Source organism: Vipera ursinii (assembly GCF_947247035.1).
Source record: "Vipera ursinii genome assembly, chromosome: 3".
NCBI lineage: Eukaryota > Metazoa > Chordata > Lepidosauria > Squamata > Viperidae > Vipera > Vipera ursinii.
The window spans coordinates 6,924,525-6,951,558 of NC_139516.1; the positions used below are offsets into that span (position 1 = coordinate 6,924,525).

Here is a 27,034-nt window from a genome sequence, read left to right on the forward strand (position 1 = left end):
GGCCACAAGCTCCTTTGGACCCAAAGACTTGCTTTCCAGGCCTTTCGAGCGGATCTATGACCACTCGCCACAGCTAACTCACAGTGGAACAACACGCCATGAGACAAGAGTTACATTAACATCAAGGAAATGGTGGAATAGAATCATTAAAGAGGGGATGCCACAGGAGGGACAAAAATGGAAGTGTGAATGACAAAAATCAAAATGTTTTTAAAAATTATTTTAAAGAATTAAATTGAATTGTTGAATTGTCGCATGGTGAGTTGTCCCGTGACACATTGGCCCCGGCGAGTTGTCCTGTTCCATTTAGAGCAGGGGTCTCCAAACCTGGTAACTTTAAGACCTGTAGACTTCGACTCCCACAATTCCTCAGCCACCATGACTGGCTAGAGAATTCTGGGAGCTGAAGTCCACAGGTCCTAAAATTACCAAGGTTGGATATCCCTCTAAAATGTTCACCAAGCTGGCTGGGGAATTCTGGGAGTTGAAGTGCACAAGTCTTAACGTTGCCAAGTTTGCAGACCCCTGTTTTTTAGGCAGGCCTTCTTCCCAGACGTACCTGGTCTCCCTCCAAATCCTTGTCCTCCCCGGTAGAGTACTTACTTTTAATTGTTCCAGCTGCAGCCTGCTTCAATGAGATTTCTTGGCAAAGTAGCATTAATCTGCAGTAAATCGTTTGGATGATGGGCCAGCCAAGTTTCTTACCCCTTTAAACCAACCTTAGTATACCAAAACATTTTTTTTAAATGAATATTTTTTGTATCTGCTGGTGCTGCAGTGGTCTGGCAGAAATCTCTGGCTGGCGATTCTGCAAGAAAACATAAGGATACAGATAGTCCTTGACTTAACAACCATATTTTTAAGAAGAGGCTAGACAGTCACTTGTCTGGGATGGTATAGGCCAGGAGTAGACAACCTTGGCTCTTTTATGACTTGTGGACTTCAACTCCCAGAATTCCTGAGCCAGCCATTCACCTGTCTGAGATGGTATAGGTTCTCCTACTTAAGTGGAGGACTGGACTAGAAGACCTCCAAGGTCCCCTCCAGCTCCAGCTCCATTCTATGCTATTCTATTCTGTTCTGTTCTGTTCTGTTCTGTTCTGTTCTGTTCTGTTCTATTCTATTCTATTCTATTCTATTCTATTCTATTCTATTCTATTCTATTCTATTCTATATCCCATCTCATTATTCTATTCTATTCTATTCTATTCTATTCTATTCTATTCTATTCTATTCTATTCTATTCTATTGCATATCCCATCCCATTATTCTATCCTATCCTATCCTATCCTATCCTTCTATTCTATTCTATTCTATTCTATTCTATTCTATTCTATTCTATTCTATTCTATTCTATTCTATTCTATTCTATTCTATTCTATTCTATTCTATTCTATTCTATTCTATTCTATTGCATATCCCATCCCATTATTCTATCCTATCCTATCCTATCCTATCCTATCCTATCCTATCCTATCCTTCTATTCTATTCTATTCTATTCTATATCCCATCTCATTATTCTATTCTATTCTATTCTATTCTATTCTATTCTATTCTATTCTATTCTATTCTATTCTATTCTATTCTATTCTATTCTATTCTATTCTATTCTATTGCATATCCCATCCCATTATTCTATCCTATCCTATCCTATCCTATCCTATCCTATCCTATCCTATCCTTCTATTCTATTCTATTCTATTCTATTCTATTCTATTCTATTCTATTCTATTCTATTCTATTCTATTCTATTCTATTCTATTCTATTCTATTCTATTGCATATCCCATCCCATTATTCTATCCTATCCTATCCTATCCTATCCTATCCTTCTATTCTATTCTATTCTATTCTATATCCCATCTCATTATTCTATTCTATTCTATTCTATTCTATTCTATTCTATTCTATTCTATTCTATTCTATTCTATTCTATTCTATTCTATTCTATTCTATTCTATTCTATTCTATTGCATATCCCATCCCATTATTCTATCCTATCCTATCCTATCCTATCCTATCCTATCCTATCCTATCCTATCCTATCCTATCCTTCTATTCTATTCTATTCTATTCTATTCTATTCTATTCTATTCTATTCTATTCTATTCTATTCTATTCTATTCTATTCTATTCTATTCTATTCTATTCTATTCTATTCTATTCTATTCTATTCTATATCCCATCTCATTATTCTATTCTATTCTATTCTATTCTATTCTATTCTATTCTATTCTATTCTATTCTATTCTATTCTATTCTATTCTATTCTATTCTATTCTATTCTATTCTATTCTATTCTATTCTATTCTATTCTATTCTATGTTACAGTGGCACCAATGTAACTGTCCCGATGATCACCCTTGGTAACTTTCCCAGCTGAGCTCCAACAAGCAATGTCAATGAAGGAAGTCGGATTCACTTAATGTCTTCAGTTCCTTACTGACACTTAACCCGAGACAGTGCAACTGTCACAAATACATCCCAGTGTGCAAGCACCCAAATTTTGATCATGTGACTATAGGGATGCCACAAGGGTCGTAAGTATGGAAACAGGTCATAAGTCACTTTTTTCAGTGCGTTTGCAACTTTGAGCGGTCACTAAAGAAATGGTTATAAGCTGAGGACTCCTTACACTAAAGAAAAGACTTCCTAACAAAACTCATAAGTCCCTGCCTTCTTTTTTTTCACTCTGTGGGCCTGACTCCCCTCACTAATTATTTATTTATATTTATTTATTTATTACATTTCCATGCTGCCCGTCTCACCCATAAGATGACCCTATCGATTAATCATTGCTACATTTAAGTGTTCTAACACAGGGGTGTCAAACTCGCAACATCACATTGCAACATCAAACTCGCAACATCACCAAGAGCCTTGGTGGCGCAGTGGGCTAATGCCTCCTTAAGTAACACCAGCTGCCTGCAATTAGTGCAGGTTCGAGTCCCACCAGGCTCAAGGTTGACTCAGCCTTCCATCCTTCCGAGGTAGGTAAAATGAGGACCCAGATTGTTGGGGGCAATTAAGCTGACTTTGTAATAATGCCGCTTGGGGGGGGCGAAAGCCCTAATAAGCAGGCATATACCTAGAATGCAGGCTACTGCTAAGCACATTGATTTGTGCTTTAGATTGTAAGCCGCCCTGAGTCTTCGAAGAAGGGCGGGATATAAATGGGATTAAAATAAAAAATAAAATAAAAATGTGTCGCACCATATCACGACTTTTTGGCCATTGCCGGCAATGGGGTGGGCACGGTTTCGCTATGATGCATCCAGCCCGTGGGCCAGCAGTTTGACACCCTTGTTCTAACACAGGAGGATCCAACTTGGGTAACTTTAAGACTTGTGGACTTCAACTCGCAGAATTCCCCAGCTATCATGGCTGGCTGAGGAATTCTGGGAGTTGAAGTCAACAGAACTTAAAGTTGGCTAAGATTGGACACCACTGTAAAATATAGGCATTCTTGAGAAAAAAAATAATTTTTTTCAGTACATTGGAGCAGCATTTGCTATCCCGAGAGAAATTCCTTCAAAAACTAAACCAAGAAATATATCCAGTTAGCGTTAACTGGCTCAGAAGTCAGCATTCTGTATATATTCAGCTGCAGAATATTTTTCTGCCAATTTTTTAAAACAGCTTCTAAATCCAGCTGCACTGTGTTTCTTTTTACTTATCACGCTGAATATATATTTGCCTAAAACATTTGCCTATATAGCAAATACCACAAATTTCACAAAATTAGAAAGTTGACCAGATCTGGCTGTTTAAACACCCAATAACCAAACTGATCAATCCTTTTTTGGTACTGTGCTCACAAAATAATTTTGTCTGTTTGGAAAGCCTTAATTTAACTACAATACAGATAGTCCTTGACTTACAACCACAATTCAGCTCAAAATTTCTCTTACTAAGCGAAACATTTGTTAAGTGAGTTCTGCCCATTATACTATCTTTGACGATTGTTAAGTGAATCACTGCAGTTATTAAGTTATCAACTTGGCTGTTCAGTGAATCTGGCTTCCCCATTGACTTTGCTTGTCAGAATTTTTATTTTATTTTATTTTTTTATTTTAATTCCATTTATATCCCGCCCTTCTCCGAAGACTCAGGGCGGCTTACAAGCTTAGCAAAAGGGGATCACATGACCCTGGGACACAGCAAACGGCATAAATATGAGTCAGAAGCAGTGGTGAGATTCAGCCAGTTTGCACCGGTTCGGTAGAACCGGTTGCTAAAGTTTGCTGAGTTCAGAAAACTGGCTTAATGCACAGTGCTTCTGGAAGTCCAGTCTAGGCCTTGGAGGTCTTCAGGAGGCCTCCCAGGCCTAGAACGGCCTGCCAGAACTTCATGGATGCCACTTCAAGAAGTCTGTTCTAGGCCTCAGAGGCCTGGAGGAGCTCGCCGGAAGTGCGTGGATGCCACTTCTGGAAGTCTGTCCTAGACCTCAGAGGCCCAGGCCTGCATCCAATAAGAGAACCGGTTGTTCAGGTAATTGAATCCCACCACTGGTCAGAAACATATGTGTTTGAGCCTGTAGGGATCCTGAAGGTGACTATTCTTGATCGGATTTTCTACCGGTAGTTCTCAGTTAACAACTGATCATTTAGTGACTGTTTGAAGTGACAACGTCCGTTCTCCTGTGCACATGTGATTGCATTTTCGGTGCTTGGCAACATAGGCTGCATTCGTGGCTGTTTCCAGCATCCCACACTCGTGTGACCACAATGTATGACATTTTTCACTGGTCTTTATTTCTGGTTTCTGTAAAAAAAAAAAAGGTTTGTTGTAGACAATAGGTTTGTTTAACAGCCTTGGCATTTGCATAACCACTGCAAAAAAACTCATAAAATCAGGTTAGTCATGTGGGCACCTCGACTTATGATTCTCATGACTTATGAGGGAAATTCTGGGCTCCTTTACAGTTGTGAGCCAAGAAATACATAATGGTAAATAAAGGCGAAGGATTCCCTGTGGATTTTACTCCGCTAGCCGTTGCTAGCGCTGCTCATCTCCATTTGAAGGCCATTGAGCCAGCGCTGTCCGAAGACATTTCCGCGGTCATATGGCCAGCGTGACATCATTGAGCGCTGTTACCTTCCCTCTGGAATCATACCTATTTATCTACTCGCGTTTGCATGCTTTCAAACTGCTAGATTGGCAAGAGCTGAGGCGAAGACGGGTGCTCACCCCGTCACGTGACGCTTGGGTCTCAAACCCGAGCTGCCGGCTTTCCGCCCGACAAACCCGGCATCTTAACCACTGAGCCACCGTCCTGCCCTAATACCTGTGCTAGGAGAACAGAACTCCTTGATATTTGCCTCACTGCTTGACATGAAAATAAATCAACAGTGATATCAAGACCAGAAACAGATCAGAATAACACAGTTGGAAGGGACCTTGGAGGTCTTCTAGTCCAACCCTCTGCTCAAGCAGGGATAGGAATAGAATAGAATAGAATAGAATAGAATAGAATAGAATAGAATAGAATAGAATAGAATAGAATAGAATAGAATAGAATAGAATAGAATAGAATAGAATAACAGAGTTGGAAGGGACCATGGAGGTCTTCTAGTCCAACCCTCTGCTCAAGCAGGAACAGAACAGAACAGAATAGAATAACAGAGTTGGAAGGGACCATGGAGGTCTTCTAGTCCAACCTCCCCGCTCAAGCAGGAAATCCTGTACCATTTCAGACAAATGGTTGTCCAATCTCTTCTTAAAACCTCCAGTGTTGGAGCATTCACAACTTCTGGAGGCAAAGCTGTTCCACTGATTAATTGTTCTCACTGTCAGGAAAATTTCTTCTTTGTTCTAGGTTGCTTCACTCCTTGATTACTTTCCATCCATTGCTGTAGATTCCTGTATCCTTTCTGATTATTCCAATAATTTCATGGAAATGGCATTAGAGATATTCCTTATAGGAAAACACAGGAAGGCAAAGTAGTAATCTCACCTCCCAAAAAAGGCTCAGATTACAGGTAGTTCTCGATTTATAACTATTCATTTAGTGACTGATCAAAGTTACAACAGCACTGAAAAAAGTGACTTATGACCGTTTTTCACAGTTACAACCATTGCAGCATCCCCCTGGTCACATGATCAAAATTTGGATGCTTGGCAACTAACATGTATTTATGATGGTCACAGTGCCCTGGGGCCATGTGATCCCCTTTTGCGACCTTCTGACACACGTCAATGGGGAAACCAGATTCACTGAACAACCGTGTTGCTAAGTGAACAATGGAGTGACCCACTTAACAACTGTGGCAAGAAAGGTCGTGAAATGAGGCAAAGCTCCCTTAATAATTGTCTTGTTTATTAGTGGAAATTTTCACCTCAGTTACGGTCGTAACTTGAGGGTTACCTCAGATTTTGTTGTAAGTTGCATTTTCTGACACATCTCTTTTGCGGTCATTCTGCCATCCCTTTAAAAAGGACAGTTGTGGTTCCATTTCACAAACTGGTCTGGAAAAAGGTCCTCCTCACATGATGAACGGGGTTTAATTTCTCCTAAGCAAGTGACTAGACAGACATTTCGTTTACTTATAAACAGACTGGATAATTAACTCACCCAGGTTGCCGACACCGCGTGTGGCATTTGGAAGCGATGAAAATGAACACAGTTTGTCAATCAATAAATTTGGTGTGACATAAAGTAATAGGCTGGCCGATCCGGCTTTTTCTGAAAGCGTGTCAGGGTCGTGGTGATGGGTGGAGTGGAGTGGGGGGGGAATTTAATTATCAGGAAGAGCTTAATATGCATTTTATCCTTTGCAGTCATTTACAAATGGGTTTGTAAGCAGCTGCCGCTGTTGAATCCCCCATAGGTTAAGAAGATGGAGGTTAGCCTTCTTTAGAAGGTCAGCCGTGGGCGAAGCATGGTGTCTGCCGTCTGTGAAATGTTTTCAGAAATATTTGATTGCTTTTATGCCCCATAAATCTATTGAAATGCTCCGTTGTGCTCTGTGGGGGTGCAGTTTGCAAGATGGCGCCCTCCCCATCTCTTGGAAGGCTTTCCCTTTATATCTCAAAGGGCAGTGACTAAAAAAAAAAAGCATCCACAGGTCTAGAAGCATGACGCGCCTGTCACTTGCAGTGGAAATCTGCCCCACTCTGTCAAGGGTGGGTAATTAGACCGCCACTTGTGCTTCAGTGGAGGTTGTGAGTCAGTTGGCAGAGGTTTCCCCATTGTGGAGGGGAATAAATTATGAAATTATTTGCGCCCCAGCATCATACAAAGCCAGAAAAAGTAATTGCGAATGAGGGCTGCACTGTTTGTGTTGGTGTGCACGTTTGTGTGTGTTTGTGTTGGTGTGTATCTGTGCTTTGCTTTGGCAGAGATTTCCCACTGTGTGTGCGCGCTTTGTTTTCACAGAGCTTTCCCACTGTTGATGGGAATAAATTATGAAAATTTGCCCCAACTTCACACATAGCATAAACAACATAATTGTGAGTTAGGGCTGTACAAAACCTGAAGAGTGTGTGTGTGTGTTTTGTGTTTGTGCTTTGCTTTGGAAGTAATTTCTCACTGTGGATGGGAATAAATTATGAAAAATTGCCCCAACATCACACATAGCACAAACAAAATAATTGTGAGCTAGGGCTGTATGAAACTTGAAGTGTGTGTGTGTGTGTGTGCGTGTGCGTGTGCGTGTGCGTGCGTGCATGTGTTTTGTGTTTGTGCTTTGCTTTGGCAGTAATTTCTCACTGTGGATGGGAATAAATTATGAAAATTTCCCCAGCATTACAGTGCTTCTGATGCAAGGGGAAAAAAAAAATCACCACCAATTTCGTGGCATCCCTAGCAATCAGCTTAGTCAGCGTTTTGATCTCTTTTGTTTTTAGCTGGCCAATATATCTCCTGTTAAGGGAAGATGTGGCCAGGGCTTTAACTCACTGGAAACACAAAAGCTAAAAGTGATGGTGGCAGTGAGGATAATTCAGCATAGTTATGGCTTTGATGAATATCTCAGTAAAGAATGTTGACTGGACCGAGACGCAATCTGCAGCTTGAAGGTAGCAAGGGAAATGTAAACAATGAGCTATCCATCCATAGCCCATTTTTTTCCAGCCTGTCTGCCTGTTTATTTGCTGGGTCAGTCGTAAGTAAATCAAAGCACACGAGAAATCCTCTTTCTGACGATCCAGTCGATCAGAATAGAGCTGGAAGGGACCTTGGAGGTCTTCTAGTCCAACCAGGAGACCCTATACCAGGGGTCTTCAGACTTGGCCCTTTTATGACTTGTGGACTTCAACTCCCGGAATTCCTCAGCCAGGCAAGCTGGCTGAGGAATTCCGGGAGTTGGAGTCCACAAGTCATAAAAGGCCCAAGTTTGAAGACCCCTGCCCTATACCATTTGAGGCAAATGGTTGTCCGATCTCTTCTTCAAAACCTCCAAGGATGAAATCACCCACAACTTCTGGAGGCAAGCTGTTTCACTGTCCTCACTGTTAGGAAAAGTTGCTGCTCTCCTTGATTTGTTTCCATCCATTGTTTCTTGTCTTGCTTTCTGGTGCTTGGGAAAAATCTAAAAAAATAAATAAATAAAAAAAATCCACTCTGCCTTCTCTTCTCCTTACCTCCTGCAGTGCCGACGGGGATTTTGCAGTCACCCACCTGACTAAAGCCCACCTCTTCTACGATGGTCGGATTAAATGGATGCCTCCCGCCATCTACAAAAGCTCCTGCAGCATTGACGTCACCTTCTTCCCCTTTGACCAGCAGAACTGCACCATGAAATTTGGCTCCTGGACTTATGACAAGGCCAAGATCGACTTAGAGAGCATGCATCGCCATGTGGATCAGCTGGACTACTGGGAGAGTGGAGAATGGGTGATCATCAATGCTGTGGGCAACTACAACATCAAGAAGTATGAATGCTGTTCGGAGATCTACCCAGACATCACCTATTCCTTCATCATCAGACGTCTCCCTCTGTTCTACACCATCAACTTGATTATTCCTTGTCTTCTGATCTCGTGCTTGACCGTCTTGGTCTTCTATTTGCCTTCTGAGTGTGGGGAGAAGATCACCCTGTGCATCTCTGTTCTGCTGTCCTTGACGGTCTTCCTTCTTCTCATTACTGAGATCATCCCCTCGACCTCTTTGGTCATCCCCTTGATCGGAGAGTATCTCCTCTTCACCATGATCTTTGTCACGCTGTCCATCATCATCACCGTCTTCGTGCTGAACGTCCACCATCGTTCCCCTCGGACCCATACCATGCCCGCTTGGGTGAGACGGGTTTTCCTTGACGTCGTCCCACGTCTTCTCTTCATGAAACGCCCTTCGACGGTCAAGGACAACTGCAAGAAACTCATAGAATCCATGCACAAAATGGCCAACTCGCAGCCGTTTTGGTCGGAGATGGAAGCGGAGCCCAACTTTATCACCTCGTCCTCCAATAGCCCTCAGAGCAATGAGCAGTCCCCTACATCGTCCTTTGGAACCCATCTCGAGGACCAAAAAAGTCCTCAGCCAGTGTGTAAGTCGCCCTCGGGCCAGTATTCAATGTTGTGCCCAGAACCCATCCGAGCCAGTTGCACCTCCCTTCAACCTCCCAGTCACCCCCTCGGAGACCTTCAGTCGAGCTCAATTGGCAAAGGCAGATCCCTAAGTGTCCAGCAGATGTACAGCAGTCCAGGAAAAGCAGAAGAAGGCACCGTACGTTACCGATCCAAGAGCATCCAGTATTGCTACTTGCAAGAAGAAGCGTCCCAGACCAATGGCCAATCAGGTGGGTCATCAGCGTCCCCACAGTGCCATCTGAGTGTGGACCAGCCCAAAGTCAAAGCCACCCACTGTAAGTGTAAATGTAAAAAGAAGGAGTCAGCCAGCACGTCGGGACAAGGGAGCAAAACTCTTAAAGAGCAACAGTTTTTGCTGATGTCACCTGCCTTGAAGTTAGCCGTGGAAGGCGTGCATTATATCGCGGACCATTTGAGAGCAGAAGATGCTGATTTTTCAGTAAGTAAAAATGACTCCTTTCCCCCCTCGTCGCTTGCTCCTTGCAAGCCAAAAACTGAATGGATGGGGCCTTTGATACCATTTAGTAGCGCTTGTAGAATTCATGTCTCAGGAGGAATGCAAAACATAAAATTAAGTTATGTTCAGCGGCAGGGCGGGAAAGGGGGCAAATGAGTTTTTCTAACTCTGGTTAATTGCAGCAGGTTCCGAGTTGGGAATGATGCATTTCAGGAGATGAATTTTGGTGATGAAACTGTTGTACACAATCCTCTCTCTCTCTCTCTCTCTCTCTCTCTCTCTCTCTCTCTCTCTCTCTCTCTCTCTCTCTCTCTCTCTCTTTCTTTCTTTCTCTCTGTGGGTGGGTGTGGGTGTGGGTGGGTGGGTGGGTGGGTGCGTGTGTTCTCTGTGCTCAAATTTGGTCCCTAAAGAAGTTATGGCAATGTGGGGATGTGTACACAAGACCCCTGCAGCAATTAGTCAAATGATGAAACAAACAAACTTATATAAGAGTCATGTGATAGTGAGATGGGCAGCATATAAATTAGAGAAGAGAGAGAGAGAGAGAGAAAGAAAGAAAGAAAGAAAGAAAGAAAGAAAGAAAGAAAGAAAGAAAGAAAGAAAGAAAGAAAGAAAGAAAGAAAGAGAAAGAAAGAAAGAAAGAAAGAAAGAAAGAAAGAAAGAAAGAAAGAAAGAAAGAAAGAAAGAAAGAAGAGGAAGGAAGGAAGGAAGGAAGGAAGGAAGGAAGGAAGGAAGGAAGGAAGGAAGGAAGGAAGGAAGGGAGCTGTATAAACCAGTATTTCTCAACCTTGGCAACTTTAAGATACCTGGACGTCAACTCCCAGAATTCCCCAGCCAGCATGGCTGATTAATTGTATTTCTGCATTAGCCTGCTCGGTACTTCCATGCACATTTGATGTGAGTTTGTCTTAAAGAAGGCAAAGAAGAAGGATAAGTGATAATGCTACCGCCATACTCCATGGGTAAATAAGATGTACAGATGTTACACAGATCTTCGAGAATTAGATATCCAGCAGAGCGAGGGGGCAAGGGAAGAACCTGTCCCTGTATCGAGTTGTTTTGGCCTGCAATGCCCTGTGTAGCGCCATCCTGAGGGGAGGAGATGAAGCAGGTTATGTCCAGGATGTGAAGGTCCCCAGCTATCTTCTCAGGCCTCCTTCTGACCCGCAAAACTTACAGATCTTCTGTGGAGGATTTCTTAGGAAGCAGGATGAGGGTACAGTGTTGGAAGCACGAAGGCAGCAGGTGATACAAAGACGGTGGGGTACTGTGTGCCTGCCCTTTCAGATGCCTTTTGCCCTTTCTGCTGGAAGCAAGGCAACGGGGCTGCTACCTTAACCTTCTGAACCAGCTTCCTTGCTGATGTGGGCCTCCTGGCCCAAGGACCTCTTCGCCTCCTCCTTCTTCTAATTCATTTTTTTTTCTAGGTTTGCGCCCTGCTCCGTTTTCTTGCTGATCTCCCGGTTTTTCCAGCTGCTGAAACTGACCCTTGCGATGCCTCGGGGGTCTAGATATATTTCCTGGCTCTAAACGTAAGAGGCTCCGCTCTGCCACGACGTTTTCAGCAGGAGAAAAGTGCCGGGAGAGGCTAGAAAAAGATCGTTAGAGCACTCTGAAAGCTGAGTACAGGTAGCCCTCGAGGTATGACCACAACGGAGCCCACAATTTCCATTGCTAAGCAAGACAGTTGTTAAGGGAATTTTGCCCCATCTTATGACCTTTCTTGCCACGGTTGTTAATTGAATTACTGCAGTTGTTATGTTAGTAACACGGTTGTTAAATGAATCTGGCTTCCCCATTGACTTTGCTTGTCAGAAGGTTGCAAAAGGGAAGAACAGAATAGAATAGAATAGAATAGAATAGAATAGAATAGAATAGAACAGAACAGAACAGAACAGAACAGAACAGAATAGAATAGAATAGAAAATATGGAATGGAATAGGACAGACAGAACAGAGCAGAACAGAATAGAAACTTTATTGTCACTTTAAATGTACACTAATCAGCATACATTAAAATGAAATTTCGTTGCATTCAGCTCTCAAAAAATATCATTACGCATATACCCACATACACACCCAGTTACAACACAGAGAAACATCACATTGTAGTTCGAGTGTATACATATACATGGCGGGGAAAAAAAGAATCCTGCAAATTTACAAGACAGATGGCCTAAGGAACAAAAGTGTTACAGAAGTTGTAGTTCGGGTTTGGATGGGGAGAAACAGGCTCCGACTCAATCCTGCCAAGACTGACTGGCTGTGCGTATCGGCACCTTGAGTGAACCACTCTTCTCCATCTTTAATGATGGGGGGGTGAGGTGTTACCCCCCGTCGATAGGGCTCGTAACTTGGACGTCCTCCTGGATTCGCGGCTCAGTTTGGAAGATCATATAGGAGCTGTGACCAGGGGGGCTTTTGCCCAGGTTCGCCTGGTGCACCAGTTGCGTCCCTATCTGGGCCGAGACGCCCTACGCACAGTTACTCATGCGCTTGTGACCTCCCGTTTGGACTACTGTAACGCTCTCTACATGGGGCTGCCCTTGAAGACCACTCGGAGGCTTCAACTGGTGCAGAATGCGGCCGCGCGAGTTGTAATGGGGGTCTCCCGATACTCCCATGTAACACCTCTACTCCGCGAGCTGCATTGGCTTCCGGTTGCCCTCCGGGTGAAATTCAAGGTGCTGGTTATTACCTATAAAGCCCTACATGGCCTGGGTCCGGGTTATTTGAGGGAACACCTGCTGCCGGCATCAAACGCCCTTCGCCCAGTGCACTCCCACAGGGAGGGTCTGCTTAGGGTTCCGCCGGTGAGAGATTGCCGGCGGGTGACACCCAGGGATAGGGCCTTCTCAGTGGGGGCGCCTGCCCTCTGGAACCAGCTGCCGGTGGAGCTGAGGACTGCCCCCGACCTCCGATCATTCCGCCGGGGCCTGAAGACCTGGCTCTTTGAGCTCTCGGGCCCAGGCTGAGGAGAAAATTTTAATTTGGGGTTTTTAAGTGTACAGGGTCAATTTAATATTTTTTAATTTGGTTTTTAACTTTTGTATGGTGGATTTTTTAATTCCCTGTAAACCGCCCTGAGTCCTCAGGGAAAGGGCGGTATATAAATGTAACTAAATAAATAAATAAAATAAATAAACTCCCAGAATTCTCCAGCCAGCACGGGGGATTAACTGTATTTCTATGTTACTTTCATGCACATTTTTGTGTAAGTCTGTCAGTTTGTACTTTTTATACATAGGTTTTTAATACAGACTCTTCATTAAGTTGAATGACACACGCAAACACACACACACACACACACACATACACTATTATGTCAGCGACACATTTTGTAAATTAGAGAACAGTTCTGGGTTGGCAATACCAATAGCCCTCCAGACGCTTACGATTCACTCAAAAAAAGTACTTATGATCTGGACACAAAGTTCCAACTGCCGCCTCCTTCCCCCTGTGGTCATGTGATCTCATTTGGGGCAGTGGTGGGATTCAAATGCCTGAACAACCGGTTCTCTGCACGGATGCCACTTCCGGAAGTCCATTCTGGGACTTCCGGAAGTGGCATCCACGCACTTCCAGCGGTCCGTTCTGGACCTTGCAAAAAAGGGCTAGGGCTTCTGCCAGTTTCCAAAGTCAACAAAAAATTAGCTACCAGTTCTACCAAACTGGTGAAAACAGACTGAATCCCACCACTAATTTGGGGTACCTGGCAACCGGCCCCTATTTATGGTCATTTGCAGCATCCCCAGTGGTCACATGACATTTTTTGCTGGAAACTGGTATTTACGTCTAGTTTCCATTGACTAAAATGGGTTCACTTAATGACCACGGTGCTTGCTTTATAATGCTGTGTTCTATCAATGACCCCTGCAAAAAAAAAGGTATTAAATCAGGTGTGGTCACATGATTGCCCACTTAATGACTGGCAGAACTTAACGGCAATAATTTCCAATGAAATAACAACAACAACAACAACAACAACAACAATAATAATAGAGTTGAAAGGGAACTTGGAGGTCTTCTAGTCTAACCCCCTGCTCAGGCAGGAAACCCTATACCATTTCAGACAAATGGCTGTCCAATCTCTTCTTTAAAACTTCCAGTGTTGGAGCATCCACAACTTCTGGAGGCAGGTTGTTCCACTCCTATTTTCCTCACAACAACAGTTCTATGAGGACTGAGAGAGAATGATTGGCTCAAAGTCACCCAGTCAGTTTTCTTGCCTAAGTCTGGACTAGAACTCACAATCTCCTGGTGATTGACTCAAAGTCATCCAGATGGCTTTCATGCCTAAAGCGGGACTAGAACTCAACATCTCCCAGTCATTGTCTCAAAGTCACCCAGCTGGTTTTCATGTCTAAGGCAGGACAAGAACTCACCATTTCCTGGTGATTGACTCAGTCACCCAGTCGGCTTTCATACCTAAGGCAAGACTAGAACTCACCATCTCCTGGTGATTGACTCAAAGTCACCCAGTTGGCTTTCATACCTAAGGCAAGACTAGAACTTACAATCTCCTGTTTTCTAGGTCAACACCTTAACTGGTTCTAGCTGACTCACTAGTTTAATATGAACTTAAATGCTGCTAACAAGAAAAATGCGACTTTGGAGTACATTAAGAGGAGATAAGAATCCAGATCAGAATTCCGAAAGGACAAATTGGAGCACGTTAGAGAAGAGCTATGTTGCTGGCTAGTGCATTGGTGGGTTGGATACCCAAAAAAAAGGTGGAACGACTTGTCTCCAGAAGTTGCAAGTGCACCAATACTGGAGGTTTTTAAGAAGAGACGGGACTGCCATTTTTTCCAGAATGGTATAGGTTCTTCTGCTTGAGCAGGGGGCTGGACTAGAAGACCTCTAAGGTCCCTTCCAACTCTGTGATTCTGACATCAAGGATTCTTTGGGGCAGCCTTGACCGTTAGTAGTTCAGATTGTTGTATCCAGGTAGTCCTCACTTAGGGACCAGCTGAAGTTGCAACACCACTGAAAAATGTGACAATGATCATTTTTTCACACTTACAACAATTGTAGCATTCCCGTGGTCACTGGATCAAAATTTGGATGCTTGGCAACTGACTCATACTTATGACGGTTGCACTGTCCTGGGGTCACGTGGTCACCTTTTGCGAACTTCTGACCCACAGCATCAATGGGGAAGCCAGATTCACTTAACAACGGTGTGACTAATGTGAGAACTGTGGCCCGAAAGCTCACAAAATGGAGCAAGACTCATTTGACACCTGTCTCGCTTAGCAACAGAAATGTTGGGCTCCATCATGCCCGTTAAGTCAAGGACTACCTGTAGAGCTGGCATGAAGTCAGCTTGGAGTACTTTTGAACTCTTGTCGTGACGCCTGGCTTCTTTCATCTGACAGCCAGCAACGAAATTGCAAATTACAGTCACGTGATGTCTTGCTCAACGAGCACATTGCGTAGCGTTGTCGGTCCCAACTTGGGTTGTTAAGGAAGGACTATCTATATCGCGGGGGTCAAAACCTGCCACCTCATGTGACGCGTCGTGACTTTTGGGGTGTTGATGGAGGTGGGGCGGGCTTGGCCTCCGTATGATGCAACCGGCCTGCAGGCCGGCAGTTTGACACCCGTGATCTGTATGGTCTGTCAGGTATTGAACAAGCTTCCACATGAAGCGATGAGTTCTCCTTCATTACAGCTCTTTAAACAGACACCGGATGATTTAGTGCAGAGAGTTTTCACCTTTTTTAGGCTTTGGAGCTTGTTAATTAGCGCCCCCCCCAAAAAAAATCTTGGAACCCCAAACAAGAAAATCAGAATAATAGAGTTGGAAGGGACCTTGGAGGTCTTCTAGTCCAACCCCTTTCTCAAAGTTGTAGTGATTTTAAAAAAGCGATGCATTCAAGAGAACATTTTCCTCCTGGTCTTTCATAGAGTCCCATTAAAATTTCCTGGCAATCCGTTTGAAAAACGCTGCTCTGAAGAATCCATCCGTCACCGATCAGAAAGTCAGACTGGATGGCCTCTATCTCCCGGCCTTATTTATTTATTTATTTTATTTTAATTCCATTTATATCCCGCCCTTCTCTGAAGACTCAGGGCGGCTTACAAGCTTAGCAGTAGCCTTCTTTCTATGTATATGCCTGCTTATTAGGGCTTTCACACACACCCCAAGCGGCATTATTACAAAGTCAGCTTAATTGCCCCCAACAATCTGGGTCCTCATTTTACCTACCTCGGAAGGAGGGAAGGCTGAGTCAACCTTGAGCCTGGTGGGACTCGAACCTGCACTCATTGCAGGCAGCTGGTGTTACTTAAGGAGGCATTAGCCCACTGCTCCACCAAGGCGGATCCGAGTGGAGAAAGGCTTTAGCTGGAGGTAGAAGAGAATATTTGTAGCTCAGGGTTGAACTGTGAGGTCCTTGGTGCTTTCTGAGCTTGGTTGTTTTTCCTGCAGACGTTTCATTACCAAACTAGGTAACATCATCAGTGCTTGTAAGGAGTGGTGAGAATGGACTTGATGGTTGCTAGGTTGGACTGTTGTTTTTTACGGTTAGCTTGCTTGTCTTGAGTTGGTAGTTTCTTGATTGGGGTGTTGTTTGTTTCTTGATTTAGCTGAAGAGCTTGAAACGAAACTCAGAGGTGATTTAGGGATGAAACCTGAACTTTAAAAAGCTTGTGGCAGTCACTATGGGTGGAATAGGGCCAGAGATTTGCTATCGTAAAAAGGCAAGGTGTATTTTTTATTTATTGGCGTTTTTGTTTCTTATCTCCTGCAAAGATTTGCAAAAGCCTGATAGCATGCTTAGTTCCCTTGTCTTTTGATTTCAGGTGCTGATTATTTTCTAGCTGGCTGGTGTGTAAGTGTACGGCTTTGTTGTTGTTGTGTTGTTAGTTGCGAAGTCATGTCCGACCCATCGCGACCCTATGGACAACGTTCCTCCAGGCCTTCCTGTCCTCTACCATCTTCTGGAGTCCATTTAGGCTCACGCCTACTGCTTCTGTGACTCCATCCAGCCACCTCATTCTCTGTCGTTCCCTTCTTCTATTGCCCTCCATCTTTCCCAGCATTAGGTTCTTCTCCAGTGAGTCCTTCCTTCTCATTAGGTGGCCAAAGTATTTGAGTTTTAGCTTCAGGATCTGGCCTTCTAAAGAGCAGTCAGGATTGATCTCCTCTAGGACTGACCGGTTTGATCGCCTTGCAGTCCAAGGGACTCGCAGGAGTCTTCTCCAGCACCATAGTTCAAAGGCTTCAATTCTTTGGTGCTCAGCCTTTCTTATGGTCCAGCTTTCACTGCCATACATTGCAACTGGGAAGACCATAGCCTTGACTATACGCACTTTTGTTGACAGGGTGATGTCTCTGCTTTTTAGTGTGCTGTCTAGATTTGCCATGGCTTTCCTCCCCAAGAGCAAGTGTCTTTTAATTTCTTGGCTACAGTCCCCATCTGCGGTGATCTTGGAGCCCAGGAAAATAAAATCTGTCACTACCTCCATTTCTTCCCCATCTATTTGCCAGGAATTGAGAGGGCCAGATGCCATGATCTTGGTTTTCTTAATGTTTAGTTTCAACCCAAGTTTTGCACTCTCCTTCTTCTTTTTAAATTTAATAAAATTAAAAAATTAAATTAAATTCACTCGCAACAAGAGGCTCTTTAGTTCCTCTTCACTTTCTGCCATTAGAGTACGGCTCTACTCGTATTTAAAATCTTGGTTATTACTATGAGTATTGCATTTTATTCTGCCTGATTTTATAGAACCCGGGGACTGTATAATAAAAGAATATATTATTGCTGTGTTTTTAATAGGCCTCTGTGGGTGGCTTAGCATCACCCTGATAGCCACCGCTATTCCTCTTTGCTGGAATAATTCTCTTTAATGCTTCCTAGGCTTTTAATAGCCTTCTAATAATCCCCTCTTTGCAGCCCTCTCTGTCTTTTGCAAAATCCAGGAAAAGCTTCTGTAGAACTACTAGATTATCTGTACAAAATCCTTTTTGGGAGATCACGAGTAGGCAGTGAAGTGAGGCTGTGGAATACCACTGGAACTTAAAATATTGTGTGATAAACATATACGGGTTCTGTACGTGACTTTTCTGACCAAAGTTAAGTCCAAAATTTCCGTTGCTAAGCCAGAAAGTTGTTAGGTGAGTTTTGCCCCCCCCCATTTTTACAGTCTTTCTTGTCACAGCTGTTAAGAGAATCAGTGTAGTTGTTAAGTGAATCATGAGGTCATTAAGCGAATCTGGCTTCCTCCTGTTGAAAGAAAAAAAAATCTTCATCAGGGTCCAGTCCAAGCTGGGAATAATCAAAATGGAGACTGCTTTAGAAAAAAGATTGTAGTTTATTGAAGAGGAGAGCCAGATAGAAAGATGGCTCTGAGAAAAAAAGTGACCACATGGAGCAGGGAGTGGTGGGTTTTTATACCTTCTGGGGCTCTTGAGGTTGTTTCCTGTTCCTGTTTGAGGCTTTGTATTTCCTGTGTCATGTACTTTGACCTGAGTGTGCCCTTTTGGTGCTGGAGGGTTTATCCTATTATGTCCAGTCTTAGAGTTTGGATAGGTATGTAGATTTTAAGGGTCTTTGTCTTCCTAATCTCTTCAGTTTCTAGCTGGAAGGCACCAACCTTCCTGAATGGATTATTACATCTGCATTTCTAAAAGCTGGCCTCTGCTAAATTTTCTGCTTGTGGGAGAGGGGCTGGGCTGGTTTCTGTCTTTTTAAAAAGATCTTCTCCATTATTCCTTTGGGGAAATATATTCTGCCTTTTAAATACATCCCAAAATATTTATTTCTCTGGATTCTTCCCATTCTTCCATTGACTTTGCTTGTTGGAAGCCGGCTGGGAAGGTTACAGATGGCGATCCCATGATCCAGGGACAGTCATAAATACATGCCAGTTGCCAATTGCCCAAATTTGGATCACGTGACCTTTAGGAAATGGAGATGGCTGTAAGTACGAACAAGGGTCGTAAGTCCCTTTTTCCCTGTGCCATTGAAACTTTGAACAGTCAACAAATGGTGGTAAATTGAGGACTCTCAGCATCAGAAGAAGTGAAACAATTCACTGATCCCCATTTTGTTCTGTTCTTAAGAGCGAAGGGAATCCTTTTGCATTGCGACTTATAGCTTTATCAGCACAGGTGCAAAGAAAAATCATCTGCTGTGAACTTCGCATAGGCATCAGGAAGGGCATCCGGCCAGCAAATACTCAGCTACATCCAGTCACCCGAATCTATCCCAAATTAAGGGATTACAAGGTAGTAAAAAAACGAGTGAGCATATTGGAGGAGGAGGAGGAGGAGGAGGAGGAAGAGGAGGAGGAGGAGGAGGAGGAGGAGGAGGAGGAGGAGAAGAACTGTGGGGTCCTGGGTGCTCTCTGAGCTTGGTTGTTTCCCTGCAGACGTCTCATTACCCAAGTAGGTAACATCGTCAGTGTTAGAAGAGTGTGAGATTTCCTCTCTGTTTATATACCAGAGCTTGCCCAGTCAATGTGGGTGGGTGTTGTTTTCTCCTAGTAGTTCGATTAAGCGGTTATTTATTGTTTGGTTGTTTGTCTGAGCTGATAATTCCTTGATTGGGGTATTATTTACTGCTTGATTGTTGGTCTGTTATTAATCCTAGCGCTAATCTCTGCTTATCTGGGTGTTGATTGCTGGGCAGGAGAGCTGCTAGAGAATTCCTGGAAATCTGGCACTCAGACAAATGAGCCGTCAACAGGCATGTAGAGATGCACATTGACATAACCATTCAAAAGAGGCAATAAAATGCTAAAACAGAAACAAAAGACCAAAATGCCTCTTTCCCAGTAACCAGCCAACACTGACAGGGCAAACCACTAGTATATAGTGGCTGCAATAACAGAAGGATAGAATCAAGATTACAAGAAGTGTTAAGACCACTTTACAATACCTTGGTAAGGCCACACTTGGAATACTGTATCCAGTTTCAGTCACCACGATGTAAAAAAGATGTCGAGACTCTAGAAAGAGTAAAGAGAAGAGCAACAAAGATGATTAGGGGACTGGAGGCTAAAACATATAAGGAACGTTTGCAGGAATTGGGTATGTCTAGTTTAACGAAGAGAAGGACGAGGGGGGGACAGGATCGCAGTGTTCCAGTATCTCAGGGGCTGCCCCAAAGAAGAGGGAGTCAAGCTATTCTCCAAAGGACCTGAAGGCAGGACAAGAAGCAACGGATGGAAACTAATCAAGGAGAGAAGCAACCTGGAACTAAGGAGGAATTTCCTGACAGTTAGAGCAATTAATCGGTGAAACGAACTGCCTCCAGAAGCAGTGAATGCTCCAAAACTGGAAGTTTTTAAGGAGAGACTGGACAGCCATTTGTCTGAAATGGTATAGGGTTTCCTGCCCGAGCAGAGGGTTGGACTAGATGACCTCCAAGGTCCCTTCCAACTTCATTATTATTATTATTATAAGCAGAGATCAAACCCTGCTCCTGTCTAACACTGAGGATGCTACAAATGGGGTAATGAAACATCCGCAAGGAAACAACTAAGTTCAGAGAGCAACCACCCGGAGCTGCAGATAATCTCTTCTAAATTCTCTTCTAAATAGCAAGTCCTTGGGCAGCATTAATTCTGGGAAGAGAAGAACCTTTGGTTGCTTCACTTAAGTGTTGATTTGAATTAACGGAGGAGGAAAGCTCACCCTTTCTTTCTTTATAACCTTCCACCCCTCATCTTCTGCGCATAGACTTTATTTTTCAAGCTTGCTCCAATCTCTTAGGGGCCCAAATAAACTCCTGCCCCTTTCCCTGCATGTACTTTTTTTTTCTTTTTTTCAAAATTTGGGAATTCGCCCTTTTCCCTAGCATCCCTTAGCCCTGATTCCCAATCAATTTTGCAAAACAGACTTGCAAATAAAAAGGCATTTTAAAAATAATTGATCTGGAAACCTTTAATGTGTTTAACAAACGATCTCTTCGCGCTCCCAGTTAGCATACCACTGAAATATAGCTGCCGTAGGGGAAAAGTGTGCTTATTAAAGGCTCCTTTAAGTAAAGAATTGATTTTTATTTTTATTTTTTTGGCTAAACAATAAAGCTGGAAAGTAACTAGTCCAAAAATGTTCTCATGCAAATTAAATTTCCCAGGTACTCAGTGAGCTGCAGTTTTTTTACAGTTCCCAACCCAAATGTCCCTAGGCTTCTAGATTTAAACTAGTTTTATTTGGCTACTAGTATCTGACTAGTATCTACTAATATCTGACTCAGTAGAGCAGCTAGGAAGAGCTTGGAAACAATATTCAGATATATATATATATATATATATATATATATATATATATATATATATATATATATATATATATATATATATATATACCATATATATATATATATATATATATATATATATATATATATATATATATATATATATATATATACTGTATGTATATATATATATATATATATATATATATATATATATTCTCTCTCTCTCTCTCTCTCTCTCTCTCTATATATATATATATATATATATATATATATATATATATATATATATATATATATAGAGAGAGAGAGAGAGAGAGAGAGAGAGAGAGAGAGAGAGGTGGTCCTCAACTTACAACTACTCATTTAGTGAGTGCTCAAAGTTACAGATTTAAATGTTTTTATTTTATGAAATACGAAAACACAAAAGCAAATAGTAGGGAACAAAAGTAAAGGAAAAGGAAAAAAAGAAAAAAAGACATTGACTTCTGTCTCCCTCTGTTGCAGTAAAATAAGGCATTAACATCGAACTTCAACTTTTTACATTTCTATAGTAGTATGAGCTAGCCATTTCGATATCAACAAATCCATCTAATCAGTAAAACCCAAAATCAAAGTATCATTTTTTTCCCCCACCTCGGGCACAAAGTCCAGAAGCGGTTTCCAAGTAGAAACAAAAGTATGCACATTATTTTCTTTTATCAATACAGTCAGTTTAGCCATCTCCGCTAACTCCCATCAACTTTTTCCACGGTGGGAATAGAGGCACCCTTCCAGTTTTCTGCCTAGAGCCGTCGTGTTGCCGTCCACATATATAAAATCAGAATTCCAAATTTTTCCCCCAAGCTTTCTTTCTCCTTTAGGCCCAGAAGAAAAGTTTCCGGTTTTATCTTGATATTCACTTTTAGGACCTTATCTGCATTAGAATATGAATCCTGCTCCAATATTTCTTGGCTTGATCGCTTCTCCACCATAAACGATAAAAAGTCCCTGTCAACGCTGCTAACATCGGACGTTTTTTTTGCATTGACAACAGATGGAAATGTAGCCATCTTTTTCCCTTTCGCTTTTAGAGTTAGATGATGCTGGGAGGAGGGGGGCGGCATGTGAATGAGAGTCCAGTTAGACATAACAACTCTAAACTTAGCGTGAGAATCAGGTCAGAATACGTGACACAGGAAATGCAAAGCCTGAAACAGGAAACAGCTCCAAACAAAAGGCTCCAGAGGGTATAAAAACCCACTCCCTACATGTGCTCGTCCCTTTTTTCCCCCAGAGCCATCTTTCTGTCTGGCTCTCCTCTTCAATAAACTGTAACCTTCTTCCTAAAGCAGTCGCCATGTTGTTTATCCCCGGCTTGGACTGAACCATGATGAAGACTTTTCCCGCAACACATCCAAGCCATGGTTGTCCCAAAGGTGGTTTTTCCACGAGGCCACTGGACTTTCTTTTTTTTCCCTCTGAAGATGTTTTCAAAATAAAACAAGAAAGTCCAGTTGCCTCCTGAAAAAAGGCCCCTTGGTACTCCCTGCGGACCATCCAAGAGAAAAGTTAACCTGCCATTTTGTAGGAAAGAATGAGAAATCTCTGAGCCAGCTTTTCTCAGCTTTGGCAACTTTAAGGGCTACGGGCTTCAACGCTGTCCAGGATATTCTGGGAGTTGAAGTCCATACTTCTTAAAGTTGCCAAGGTTGAGAAACACCGGCTTCGCGTTTGTGAAGAAAGACCGAGTTGTTGTGGATCCCCAATTTAATTTTAAGCTGTCCTTGTGAACGCAAAGCGGATCTTTGTCTTTTTTCTCATCTGATTTTTTCCCTTCCCTTCAACTACAGTGTGATTTTTAATTGCTCTCCAGAGGTCATTTGATATTAATTTAATATGGCTCACGGGGGAAAAAAATATGGAGATTGATGAAGCAAAATAAGATGGAGAGAAGCTGGAGAAATAAAATTCTGTCCCCAAATGAGGTAGGCTACTTTGGATTTGAGGAGATCAACCCTGACTGCTCTCTAGAAGGCCAGATCCTGAAGTTGAAACTCAGATACTTTGGCCACCTAATGAGAAGGAAGGACTCACTGGAGAAGAGCCTAATGCTGGGAAAGATTGAGGGAAAGAGAAGAAGGGGACGAGAGAGAATGAGGTGGCTGGATGGAGTCACTGAAGCAGGAGGCGTGAGCTTAAATGGACTCCAGAAGATGGTAGACGACAGGAAGGCCTGGAGGAACGTTGTCCATAGGGTCACGGTGGGTCGGACACAACTTCGCAACTAACAACAACAACATTTTAGATTTAGACAGCTGAAGTCTGAAATAGGAGCTCTCGTGGCCTCCAGCAAATACCAAATTTGCTTGTGGGGGGGGGGGAAACCACCCACTTTCTGCAAATAGGTAGCAACTGTAGAATCGCTCAGTCATTTGACAGTTTTTTTAAAAAAGGGAAGGTTTTTAAACAGTGTTGCCTGGGTTTTAAGCGCCGTGCTCACGTTACAGTTTTTTACAAGATGGGTAGAAGTAGTTCATGAAGGGATTACATTAGCTGGATTTGCACACAATTCAGCAGCACTTCTTGGAATGTCCGTGGGATGAGGTGATAATGAATTTCATTATTCGATTATCAGGAGGTGAAACATTGGGGAATTATGGGTTACTTACAAGGGGAGGGCCAGCAGTGGTGAAAGTGCTGATCTGGCAATCAGGAGACGGCGAGTTCTAGTCCTGCCTCAGGCATGAAAGCCGGCTGGGTGACTTTGGGCCAATCACCAGGAGACGGTGAGTTCTAGTACCACCTTAGACATGAAAGCCGGCTGGGTGACTTTGGGCCAATCACTAGGAGATGCTGAGTTCTAATCCTGCCTTAAGTATAAAATTTGGCTGGGTGACTTTGGGCCAAGTTCCTCTCTGTCTTTCAGTCCAAACCACCTCGCAAGGTTGTTATTTCTGGGAAAATAAGGGAGGGAGGAGTTATTTTTAGAAATAATAAAGGAAGGAGTTATTTTTAAAAATAATAAAGGCAGGATATAAATAAAGTAAATAAATAAATTACATGATGGGTCGTTGGTGCTCTCTGAGGCTGATTGTTTTCTTGCAGACGTTTCATTACCCAGCTAGATAACATCATCAGGGCTAAAAAGAGCCTTGGTGGAGCAGTGTGCTAATGCCTCCTTAAGTAACACCAGCTGCCTGCAATTAGTGCAGGTTCGAGTCCCACCAGGCTCAAGGTTGACTCAGCCTTCCATCCTTCCGAGGTAGGTAAAATGAGGACCCAGATAAGCTGACTTTGTAATAATGCCTGCTTGGGGGGGGGGCGAAAGCCCTAATAAGCAGGCATATACATAGAATGAAGGCTATTGAGAAGCACATTGATTTGTGCTTCTTAGATTGTAAGCCGCCCTGAGTCTTCGGAGAAGGGCGGGATATAAATGGGATTTTTTAAAAAAAAAGAAAAAGGAGTGGGCTTTCCGGAGAGCAGGTGGAGAGGACTTGTGGGGCTCTTGGTGCTTTCTGAGCTTGGTGGTTTTCTTGCAGGGAGGAGGAGGAGGAGGAGGAGGAGGAGGAGGAGGAGGAGGAGGAGGAGGAGGCCTTGGTGCTCTCTGCGCTTGGTTGTTTTCTTGAAGACATTTCATTACCCAACTAGGTAACATCATCAGTGCTAGAAGGAAGTGGGATTTGTTATTTGTGTTTTCCTTGGGAGCATTTAATTAATAAGGCAGAATGGAGCGAGCGAACATTGCCTGATATCCAGTCATTATATCTTCAATACAATTCCACAATCACATAATCAACATTTGGGCACTTGGCAGCCGGGCAATTGTAGCATCTGAGTATCGTGTGATTGCCATTACTGACTTTCCCAGCAAAGTCAGTGGGGGAAACCCGATTCACTTACCAGCTGCATGATTCACTCAACAATTGCAGCAAAAAAAGCCGTAAACGTCGGGTGTGACAACAACCGGCTTGCTTAGCAATGGAAATTCGGATCCCAGTTTTGGTCGTCAGTCAGGCACCCCCTTTGCTGTAATTACGACCAAGACCCAATTTTTCCTTCTTTTAAAACATAACCACACCTTCCAGGGAAGACACCTGCGACATTAAGATGGGGCAGGCCTCCCAAGTGATGCAAGTCGTTATCCTGCTAAAAATGCCGCGGCGTGCTCTTCGCCTGCTGCTGATTTACAAATCCTGGGAGGAGAACCGGAGACGACGCATTTCATAAGCTTAAGGTTTTAACAGCTGGAGGCCACTTTTTAAAAATAGTTGCTTAGCCTCCAAACGATGCAGAGGGCAAGGGAGAGAGAGACATGGTAACATGGCTGTGGGAGTCAAGGGGAAAATTAGCTCTGTTTCATTGGCTTGTGGTAATTCGGGAAAGTTAAGTAACACAGATGTGTTAGATTAATCAGAGGCTCATTGCCCCTGGCTGGCTATCACAGGGGTAGGCCACCTTGGCTCTTTTATGACTCGCGGACTTCAACTCCCAGCATTCCTGAGCCAGCATGGCTCAGCTTGGAAACTTCTCCCTTTCCCCTCAGCGTGGCTGGCTCAGGAATTCTGGGAGTTGAAGTCCACGAGTCATAAAAGAGCCAAGGTTGCCTATCCCTGAGGTAATGCTTAACTAATACACTGAAATGTCCTAGTTCAGGGGTAGGCCACCTTGGCTCTTTTATGACTCGTGGACTTCAGCTCCCAGAATTCCTGAGCCAGCCACGCTGAGGGGAAAGGGAGAGGTTTCCAAGATGAGCCATGCTGGCTGAGGAATTCTGGGAGTTAAAGTCGGCGAGTCGTAAAAGAGCCGAGGTTGCCTAACCCTGATTGGTTTGTTGCTGTTGTTAATATCTTACGGCAACATGACCTCATTGTGTTTGCTCCCTGCTCCCAAACTTCACCAGGACAAGGTAGTCCTTGACTTATGACCACAATAAGTCCAAGATTTTCATTACAGCTAGTTCTCAACTTATAACAGCGCATTTCGTGACCGTTTGAAATAACAGCGGCCCTCAAAAATTGACTTACGCATGTTTTCCACACTTATGACCGTTGTTGCAGCAGCTCCAGGGTCACGTGATCCAAATTTGGATGCTTGGCAACTGACTCGTATTTGTGACGGTTGCAGCATCCCGCGGGGTCAGGGGATCCCCTTTTGCGACCTTCTGACGGGCAAAGACAATGGGGGAAGCCAGATCCACTTAACAACTGTGTTACTAATAACGGCAATGATTCATTTAACAACTCTGGCAAAATGGTCATAAAGTGGGGCAAATGTCTCTCAGCAACAGAAAATTTGGGCTCCGTTGTGGTCGTAAGCAGTGGTGGGATTCAAATATGTGAACAACCGGTTCTGTGTGTGGATGCAGCTTCCGGAAGTCCATTCTGGGCCTGGGCAACAAAAAATTAGCTACCGGTTCTGCCGAAGTAGTGCGAACCAGCTGAATCCCACCACTGGTCGTAAGTCAAGGACTACCTGTATTACTTCCGGCGTCTACTTCCCTCCGCCCTGTGCGTTCCCACAGAGAGGGCCTCCTCAGGGTGCCACCGGTCAGAGAATGTCGACTGGTGGCCCCCAGGGGGAGGTCCTTCTCTGTGGGCGCCCCGGAGCTATGGAACCAGTTACCGGTTGAGCTCCGGATGGCGCCCGACCTCCACTCCTTCCGATGCGATCTGAAAACATACTTGTTCGAGCAAGCCGGCCTGGCCTGAGGGGGGATTGGTGGTTTTTTTTTACTATTTTTATTGGGTTTTTTTAGTATGTATTAACTGCATTTTTAATTGGGCATGTATTTAATTACCTTTTATCTTTTGTAAATCTCTGTGTTTTATTCTTGCCCTGTACACCGC

General features: G+C 43.4%; 1 protein-coding gene across 1 annotated transcript in view; it reads left to right on the plus strand.

Annotated features, from left to right (window-relative positions):
* The window catches only part of CHRNA4 (cholinergic receptor nicotinic alpha 4 subunit), a gene marked incomplete at both ends in the record, with an annotated part of 75,871 nt that overhangs the window by 45,868 nt on the left and 2,969 nt on the right, over positions 1-27,034 (plus strand). The window contains one exon of the mRNA XM_083358222.1: positions 8,593-9,970. Coding sequence (XP_083214348.1) covers positions 8,593-9,970 — 1,378 coding nt within the window. The remainder of the gene's footprint in view (positions 1-8,592; positions 9,971-27,034) is intronic.